The 10,395-nt window shown below is 38.8% G+C and overlaps 1 protein-coding gene across 1 annotated transcript in view; it reads left to right on the plus strand.

Annotated features, from left to right (window-relative positions):
• The window catches only part of NME8 (NME/NM23 family member 8), a 38,369-nt gene extending 29,289 nt beyond the window's left edge, over positions 1-9,080 (plus strand). Inside the window, exons 11-15 of the mRNA XM_040260863.1 lie at positions 2,312-2,456; positions 3,152-3,259; positions 7,226-7,377; positions 7,955-8,099; positions 8,842-9,080. Coding sequence (XP_040116797.1) covers positions 2,312-2,456; positions 3,152-3,259; positions 7,226-7,377; positions 7,955-8,099; positions 8,842-9,079 — 788 coding nt within the window. The 3' untranslated portion in view covers position 9,080. The remainder of the gene's footprint in view (positions 1-2,311; positions 2,457-3,151; positions 3,260-7,225; positions 7,378-7,954; positions 8,100-8,841) is intronic.
• Positions 9,081-10,395: the final 1,315 nt, after the last annotated feature.

Here is a 10,395-nt window from a genome sequence, read left to right on the forward strand (position 1 = left end):
GGTCCAACATAATAATAAACAAAATTCAATGAAATAAAAACAAAATCTGAAAAACTACCTTGGATCCTCCGCCCCCTCAGCTGACACCCCTTTTCTCTACTTCTCTGCAATGGACCCTTCTCAAGGAGTTGTCTGTGCTGTGAATCTCCTTTTTGACCCTCACCCACTCCTGAACCCCCTCCAATTGAGCTTCTGTCAGAAATACCCTAGTCAAGTTCACCAGCGACCTCCAAATTGCCAAATCTAACTTTCAAATGGTCTGTATTCTGTTCAGAACTCTTAGTAGTATTTAGCAGTTTCTGCTTCCACACTGGTCACCTGGTTTGGATTGCCCCTGAAATCCTGACTCTTGTTCCTGGGAAACAAATACAATTTTTTCAGTTTTTCTGAGCAAAGCAAATCTACCTCCAACCAAGTTGCAAAGATCTCACCTTCTACTCAATAATTTGTTGAAATAATTTTTCCCAAACAAATACAGTTTTCTCCTACAAAGAATTTTGGTGACAGCTGTTAGTGTCATAACATATTGCTATTGTGATATGCAAACCATACTGACATTTAAGGATGGCATAAAGGTGTTAATTAAAAAGGGGGAAAAACAAAATTTGAAGTTGGTTAGTCTCTGATCACTATCCTTCGCCCTCTTGCTCGACTCTCACCTCAGTTTTTGATTATTTCAAGTTTACTATGTTTGCCATTTGGTAGTAAATGGTAATTCATCACTCTTTAAATAAATGTTGACCTTTATTGATATTTAATTATTATGGGTCACTTCAAGAAATTCTACAGCAATGTCTATGTGGATTATTTAACTTGAAGAAAACAGACATCTTTACCATATTCTCATGTATTTTCAAGAAATATAATGTACCTCTATTCAACTCATCTATTACATCTTTTATTCAGATATAATAGTTTTCTTCATTATAGTTCTTGTTATCTTATTATTCAACTAAATATGGGAATATATGTAATGTTCTTTGCTCTAAAGTATTCACTCAACAAAAGGTAAGCTGTTCACAGTTGTTGTTTTAGTGCCAGCTATTTCTTTTCAGCATTATTCCTAGTTTTTAACCCCATTGACCCCCCTCAAACTTATTTTCTATGTAAGAAAGATAGTGGCTTCTGTAAATTTTTACTTACTGACTCCCTTACTGAATTATGTATTTAATACTATTAACTTTTAAAAATACTCCTAAATTTTCCAAGCAGCTTAAGTGCAAACACTGTTATCCATTTTGTTCAATTTTGTTATTTTTATGTATGGCTTAGTACTTCCAGAATAACTATTAAATAATTAAAGGCCGGTATGATAACATTTTGCCTTTCTTCTACCCCTGACTGCTTTTAATGCCTCCAGTGATTTCAATTATGATGTTTGCTTTAGATTTTAGGCAAAAATCTCTATACTCTAAAATATTTCTATCTGCCACATAGTACAAAAAGATTTTGAATGTAATCCAATGTTATGTCTTTTGATGGCATATTTTGAAATTTATATATTTTTTATAAACAGGTGTACAGTGGATGTATTTAGAATTGTTCTTATATAAACCAGTTTTCATGCTTTTCATAGTCCTTAGGTCCATTAATTTCCCACTTTTTACTCAACTATATTTCATCTTTCAGTTATCTAGAGCTTATATTTAAGCACATTAAAAACAAGATATGTACCTAGTTATTTTGTTTTCTGAAAGTGAAAGTCGCTCAGTCATGTCTGACTCTTTGTGACCCCATGGACTTTACAGTCCTTGGAATTCTCCAGGCCTTTCTCTTCTCGAGGGGATTTTCCCAACCCAGGGATCAAACCCAAGTCTCCTGCATTACAGGCAGATTCTTTACCAGCTGAGCCACAAGGGAAGCCCAAGAATACTGGAGTGGGTAGCCTATCCCTTCTCTAGCGGATCTTCCCAACTTAGGAATCGAGCTGGGGTCTCCTGCTCTGCAGGCAGATTCTTTACCAACTGAGCTATCAGGGAAGCCCAACCCTAGAGCCCTACCATATCTGAGAATGTCAGTATATCACCTGTATGTATGAAATAAAACTTATCTGCCTGTACACATTTTAAAAAATAAATCCCCCATTCTCAGATCTATAGATTTTGGTTCACTGAAGAACTAGAAATGGCATCATAAATTTGACATGTTAAGAATACTGTTCACGTTAAATTAAAAATAGAATAATCTATTTTTGTAAACTTAAATTTCATATGAGAATGAAATACATTCTATGTCCTTATGATAATATAGTCTGTATTGTGTGTATAATCAATAACCTCGCACTTTAAAACTTATGTGACTTTTTATTTAGAGGATGTTTTGAATAAAATTCAAGATGAAGGCTTTAAAATACTGCTGCAAAGACAGATAGTATTATCAGAAGAAGAAGCAAAAACACTGTGCAAAGAATATGAAAATAAAGATTACTTTGGAAATGTTATAGAAAACATGACCAGGTAAAATAGAATTCAGGTTGAGAAAGCACAGGTTGATTTATGTTTGAATCATGTAGCCTTCTTTTAATCCTGCTTTCTGTTCAAGTTGCCAAACCTCTCAATTCTGTAAAGATGTGCTGAGTCTATTCTTTGCCAATGTTACTTCCATTTTGATTCCTTGCTCAACCGCGTGTCTTCTGCGATCCCCCTGGAATGTTGTTAGAGCAATGCAAGTTCCCAGTGAAGCCTCTGGAGTCTAGCTGAGTTGAATTGCATAGCCAGTTTGTGCAGCATCACCAAGTCCAAGTAGACAGCTATGACTGACTCTCAAGGGTTTTGGTAATCCTAAAGATCACTAGTCCGAGGAGATGAATGGGATGCTAGAAACCTGTCAGGTTTCTATCAGAATAAATGAAACAGCAGCCAGACCAGAAAGCCAACAAGTGTGTATAATATAAATCAGCAGGGACATGGGGACAGTACCTGTATTATCCCTAGACCACTCGATCAGAACCAAGGCCCTTCTTTTCCCTTCCTTTCTCTGCTTCCTTTCTTTGATGAATATACTCTTGAGAGTACATCAACAAAAATTAATTTCATACTCTTAGTAAAAAGGGCTATTTTACTATTTTCATCTAACAAATACACTTGCATTATTTATCTATAATTAGCTACAAGCCATAGTTTCATTAACTTTGTTTTTTCTTTTCTAACAGTGGTCCATCTCTAGCCCTTGTTTTAGTAAGAGAAAATGGTTTAGGATACTGGAAACAGTTAATTGGACCAAGCAGTGTTGAAGAAGCCAAAGAATATATTCCAGAGAGGTACGATTCATGTCATGGGTCCCCAGATTTTTTCGTGGGAGCCATTTTGATTTCCTTTTGGATATAGGGTACAGGAACTACAGCTCTTGTCCAAAGCAGGTTCTCAGGAATGCTCCTTTTGCTGGGTAAGGAGTGGGCTATTTATGACTGAAAGCCCAGCCCAGTGCCAACCTGAATATGGCCAAGGCTTTGCAAGAGAATGTTGTAAGCTGCTTCATTTGGGGCTAAAAATAAGTAGTAGCTACCCAGCCAGAAGTCTGTATCTTGGCAGAAATACCTGCCCCATGCACTGTTTAGGAGAAATTCTTTTGAGAAGGACATGATAGTCCTGTAGGTTGTTTAATTGATATAGGAGTTTTAAGACAATGATGACTAACTTAATATGAAGTCTACAACTTGGTGGGAACATTTACAAAGTAATTTACTGATGAGTCTTAGAATTTTGTAATCAGCTCAAAACCTGGCATGTTACCTGTTACCGAGTTCAGTCGCTCAGTCTTGTCTGACTCTGCGACCCCAGGAACCGCAGCATGCCAGGCCTCCCTGTCCATCATCAACTCCCGGAGTTCACCCAAACACATGTCCATTTAGTCGGTGATGCCATCTAACCATCTTATCCTCTGTCGTCCCCTTCTCCTCCTGCCCTCAATCTTTCCCAGTATCAGGGTCTTTTCCAGTAAGTCAGTTCGTCGCATCAGGTGGCCAAGTATTGGAGTTTCAGCTTCAACATCAGTCCTTCCAATGAACATCCAGGACTGATCTCCTTTAGGATGGACTGGTTGGATCTCATTGCAGTTCAAGGGACTCTCAAGAGTCTTCTCCAACACCACAGTTCAAACGTATCAATTCTTCTGTGCTCAGCTTTCTTTATAGTCCAACTCTCACATCCATACATGACTACTGGAAAAACCATAGCCTTGACTACATGGACCTTTGTTGGCAAAATAATGTCTCTGCTTTTTAACATGCTGTCTAATACCTGTTACCTAGGCACTTTAAAAAATATATTTTGATCTTAGCTGCTGGGCTTGGTCTCAGCTTAGGGAAGGAGATAACATCTCATTCATCTTTGTTCTTGGCATGTAGCTGATGGAAACAAACTGGCTTGCAATTCACCTAAATTCTTTGTGCTAATTTCAGAGCAGGATTGAATTCAGGGGAAGAAAAGCCCTCCTTCAAGTAAGCAAGAATAAAGATGCGTTATCAAACACAGGAAACGTTTGCATCCATGCTACCACAACAAATAACAGGACTTATGAAACATCCTGTATATAAGGTTGAAGTGCTTTCTTTGGGGTGTGAGATCTTGAGTGGGACTTGTCCTGAAGGAGGCATTTTGCACTCTTTTGACCCTCCTCTCTTATGTCTTTGTTCCTGTGCCAGGAAATTACTGTAAAGGATAATATGGCTTGGACACTCTTTATGTGGTATGAGCAGGGTGCCATAGAACCTCTTAATGAAATGTAGCAGAGAACGCAATACATGGCATCAGAGAGAAGAATCCTTATCAATACCTGGCCTATACATGTAGGCACACTCTTCTAGAAATTCTGGCTCCAAGTGTGGAGGCTACATAGCAGCACAGAGACATTTTCTCCAGGTGAAGCCACTCAGTAACTGCCCCTCTTCTCCCCACTATTATAGTGAGAATTTAAATCGTAAGCCCTTATGATCCCTAATGTTGCCACAAGTTCACAATGACTCTTAGCCATTATTTTTGATTGCCTCCTTTTCTAAGTTTCCTTCGAAATAACTCCTGCACTTGGGCATCAGACTCTTTACTCTCCATTGCTTAATCTGAAATATGGTCACTTGCATACAAGAGAAACACAGCAATCCTTCTCTCCTATCCTTACATGCACACACACACACACACACAAACACACACAGACACTTTTTCCAAATACCATGTCTAACAGCCTAATAGAAGGCCTGCTTGTAGTTCTCTGCATTGAATAGAGTCAGTTCTGGTGATGTATCATTCATTGTACAAATCTCCTTGACAATCACAGGCTCTTAGTCTACAAATATCTTCAAATCACAGATGTGAGAGCAGCCAAGGGCTGATTGGGAAGGTCACGTTAGATAAGGAAATCTGAAATGGTCACTGAAAAAATTAGAGACATTTTACCAGCTGAGCCACAAGGGAAACTCGGAGATAAGAAAGGGGTCTTAAAACTTAGGACAGAAAGCCAAGTTTCCAGTGATGTCAGTCTGTTAACAGGAAGGGAGATTATTTGCTGTGGCTGGATTTTGTGGGTTGCTTGCTCAGGGCTATGTTTAAAGGGCAGAAAATTAATAAGCAATGAATATCATTTCATTGGCAAAATAGATAGGCAAAATAGGCAGAGGGACAGAAAGAAAAATGTGCAACTGGAAAACACTGAGGAATAATGGTTGACTCTGGAGATATGTATTCATCTATCATACAAAAACAGAACTGGAATAAACTACCCCAGCAGGGCTTGTCCATTACCATCAATGTCACTCCTGCCTTGTTCCACGAAGCCATTTGGTATGCTCCTCTTTTACTGCTGCTTTCCTTACCTGGAGGGTTCTGCTGCCATGTGTCCTGGATTCAGTGTTTATAATTTGGTATCTTTGGAACAGGTCAAATGCCATCTCTAGTGCTTGATATTATTTAGTGATTAAAGGAGAAGGAATTTATTGACAGCTTAATATGCACCATATATTTCAAACACATCATCAGATTACATCTTCAAAGACTCCTTCTGAAACTGGGTTGATTATCATATTCGTATTTGAGACAACTGAAGTGTAGACAAGGAAAATAGTTGATCAGTATCATGTGGCTAGCAAGTGATACCACCAGAACTCTATATTCTGTTCTTTTCCACTGCACCAGTGTGTTCATTTAACTTCTATGCAGAGTACATCATGAGAAACGCTGGACTGGAAGAAACACAAGCTGGAATCAAGATTGCTGGGAGAAATATCAATAACCTCAGATATGCAGATGACACCACCCTTATGGCAGAAAGTGAAGAGGAACTAAAAAGCCTCTTGATGAAAGTGAAAGAGGAGAGTGAAAAAGTTGGCTTAAAGCTCAACATGCAGAAAACGAAGATCATGGCATCTGGTCCCATCACTCCATGGGAAATAGATGGAGAAACAGTAGAAACAATGTCAGACTTTATTTTCGGGGGCTCCAAAATGCAGATGGTGATTGCAGCCATGAAATTAAAAGATGCTTACTCCTTGGAAGAAAAGTTATGACCAACCTAGATAGCATATTTAAAAGCAGAGACATTACTTTGCCGACTAAGGTCCATCTAGTCAAGGCTATGGTTTTTCCTGTGGTCACATATGGATATGAGAGTTGGACTGTGAAGAAGGCTGAGCGCCGAAGAATTGATGCTTTTGAATTGTGGCATTGGAGAAGACTCTTGAGAGTCCCTTGGACTGCAAGGAGGTCCAACCAGTCCATCCTGAAGGAGATCAGCCCTGGGATTTCTTTGGAAGGAACGATGCTAAAGCTGAAACTCCAGTACTTTGGCCACCTCATGCGAAGAGCTGACTCATTGGAAAAGACTTTGATGCTGGGAGGGATTGGGGGTGGGAGGAGAAGGGGACGACCGAGGATGAGATGGCCAGATGGCATCACCGACTCGATGGACGTGAGTCTGAGTGAACTCCGGGAGCTGGTGATGGACAGGAGGCCTGGCGTGCTGCGATTCATGGGGTCGCAGAGAGTCGGACACGACTGAGCGACTGAACTGAACTGAAGGGTGTTCACTGCATCTTTGACATTTGTCAGTATCCATTATCATGATTACTGAAATGTTCAACTCCTTTCTTCCTAATGACTGCTACCTGCTTAAAGGTAATAGCATGCCCCAAGCCATTCTGCAATTACTTCCTTTTGTAGAATGCAAATATGAAGTTTTACATTGTGTTATGTTATTTTATGTTATATCAATTTTTGACTTGACTTCTTTTTCAAAGCTTATGTGCACAATTTGCAATAGAAGGTTTGCCTATCAACCAGTTGTATGGAAGTGATTCACTAGAAGCTGCTGAAAGGGAAATACAATATTTCTTTCCTCCTCAACACACTGTGGCACTGATTAAACCTCATATAACACAAGAACAAAGAGGTAAATATATAAAGATAGAACCAATGTATATGTTTTTCTTCAACTCCTGTGAAATTTTGCAAAGTAAAGAAAAGTTGAAAGAATAAAGCAATGAGCACCTTCATTATCAGGCGGTAGTGCTCCAAGTTTAGGCTGTGAGAGATTTTGACCAGATTTCCTTTATTTAGTCACCTTAATGGTGCCCTGCCAGTTCAGTGAGAAGAGTTCAGGTTGGCTGTCTCTTCCAATCTATATCTAGAAGTTCTATATCCAAGAAGTTCCTTGGCATTTCCAGTGTGGAGAGGAAAACATGTCTTCACTTTTGGCATAAAAACAGGTTTCCTCATTTATAGACCACTAGACATTTCAGGTTGTTTCTGGAAAGACGGATCCCAGAAACTGAACATCTATGTTAACATACTGAAGTTCTTCTGAGTGTCCCTCTGGTGCCTTTTCAGTTTAGTTTAGCACAGTTTTGGTTTTTTAAAACCACTGTATGCAAGTGATACTATGACCTTCCTTAGTTATTTCAATCTACTTAAAAACAGAACAGAAATGGAGGCAATCTGCAAGACTATCAAATATCTGTTTTCCCTAGAGGATATCATGAAAGTTATTAAAGAGACTGGATTTGATATAACACAGATGAGAGAAATACTCCTAACTGAAGAGGAAGCAGAGAAAATTTATTTTAAAATAAAAAGAAAACCGTTTTATAAGGATGTCTTGGGTGTTTTAGCTGAGTAAGTTTCAGATATATAAAAGTTCTTTGCATTTTTAACATAGTAACTGTTTGTTATAGAAACTTTGAAAACTACGAAAAATTCATTAAAACATGCTATTTAATCTAATTCATGAGAAAACACCCTGGTAATATTTGGAGTTCATGTTTATTCTAATTCCTTTTTTTCCTTCTCTGTTTTTCTTTGTTTCTTTAGGTCTTCACATAGATATAGAGGCTATCTGCTTTTAAACGTCTGCTTTGCCAACATATTTAATCTTTGCCTTAGTTTCCTTATTCATAAAATGGGGATGTTAATAGGACCTACCTCATTGGTACTCTTGTGAAGGCTAAATAATTGATACATTGAAAGTAACTGGAATAGCGTCTAGCATGTATCCCTAGAATGAAAAAACAACATTCTTCTAGAACAAAAAACCTGTTGAAAGGGAATTCCCTGGTGGTCCAATGATTAGGACTCTGTACTTCCACTGCAGAGGGCATGGGTTCAATCCCTGGTCAGGTAACAAAGACCTAGCAAGCCATGTAGCATGGCCAAAAAAACCAGAAAAACAAATCCCAATAAACCTATTGGGTAAGGGAGAAATTAAAATTTTTTTTAAAAAGTAGAAAAATCACACTGATGAGGACAAAGAATAAAGATGAGCTCTCTGGATGAAGCTGTGGCATTCTGTCTTTAGCTGTGTATTCAGCCTCTACAGTTACCAATAGTCCAAGTCTTCTGAAAGCATTCTTATTTGCAGGGGTACATCTCTGGTCATGATTCTGACCAAGTGGAATGCTGTTTCAGACTGGAGACGATTGATGGGTCCCACAGACCCAGAGGAAGCAAGACTATTGTCCCCAGAGTCTATTCGAGCCCAATTTGGAGAAAATATTTTGAAAAATGCTGTCCATGGAGCATCTAATATGGAGGAGGCAATGGAGACAATTAGTAGAATGTTTGAAGACTTTGTTCCTGAGAACCTTGAGGAAAACTAAAGTACAGTACCTCTTGAATTATTATTATATCTCCTTATTACAGTGGCTGGACCTAGGACAAGCCTGGTCCATAAAGACCAGAGTTCTCCCCATATTCCTGAATCAACTTTATTTCCTGCCAGACACACTCTGCAGGTCTGTAGTAGCCTGGGAGCCGTGTAGATGCCAGGCACCTGAGAGACAGTAGGGCAAGAGAGACCTCTGCAGATTCGCCAGCCTTAGTTTTAAACCTCTGGGTTTGCAAGCCCTGGTCTCCAGCTGTGTCTGTACCATCTGCTATGACTCAGTCTCATCAGTCTCTCTCCTTTCTTCCCCTCCACTTCTTCACTCTGAGTGGTCAAAGTCTCATTCAGAAGCCTCAACTCTGTCCTTTAAGCGTTTGGAAACTTGGAGCTGATTAACTACCTGTGGGTACTATATGACCATGGAATAAAATAGAATGTTAGAAAGTATAGAATAAAAGGCAACCAGTTCTATTCTTTGGCAAAGAGGTGCTTATTGGGAAGAGGCAGCTACATAAAATGTATGTGAATTGAGTCTTGGTTAGTTGTTGATTGAAAGCTTTTCCATCTTGGACAATGTGGGAGATAAGAGTGTAAGACAGATAATTTCCCCCCATAAAATCTACTTTCTTTCTTTAGTTTCAAAGAGCAGGCTCACTAATGTACACCCATGTGGCTCTGGTTGCTGACTTGAATGTGGAGTACAGTCCCCACCTGGACAAGCCAAACTGAGAATCAGCCTCTAGAGCATAATGAAGAAGCAATGTGAAATGGAGCAGTTCCTCCACACCCAACCGGTTCCTCAGGGAGAGATGAGCAAGCACATTGATTCCTAATATTATTGATAAGCTATGATTTCTCTAGATATAAGAATGTTGTATTAATATATTATGCATAGAAATATAGGCAAATTCTGGCATAGTGCAGCTCATTCCATTAGTCCAGGTCAGTTATAGACCAAAGCATGATGGTACAACCCTTGACCACTTATGTTGGGAAAATATGTATTGTATATCTGCTTGAACTGTGGGTTCTTAGTTAATACAAAACTATGGGTTCTTGGTTAATAACTAATAATTAAGTTTACCTTCAGGGAAATACAAATATGATGAGGAGACAAAATCACAGAAACAATGTCTGATTGTAACTACCATCTGTACATTATTAAGCATGTCAGTGATGAGTGCCTGTGGAGCAGGTGGTGAGTAGAATTACATTCTGTTTATAGTGTCTATTAGAAATATAGTGTAGATTTAATGTCAACATACCTCCCCCCTCTTTTGTGATGAGGGAAACATTATGAATAATATAGGG

The sequence above is a fragment of the Oryx dammah genome, unplaced genomic scaffold (assembly GCF_014754425.2).
Source record: "Oryx dammah isolate SB20612 unplaced genomic scaffold, SCBI_Odam_1.1 HiC_scaffold_18, whole genome shotgun sequence".
NCBI classification, from domain to species: Eukaryota; Metazoa; Chordata; class Mammalia; order Artiodactyla; family Bovidae; genus Oryx; species Oryx dammah.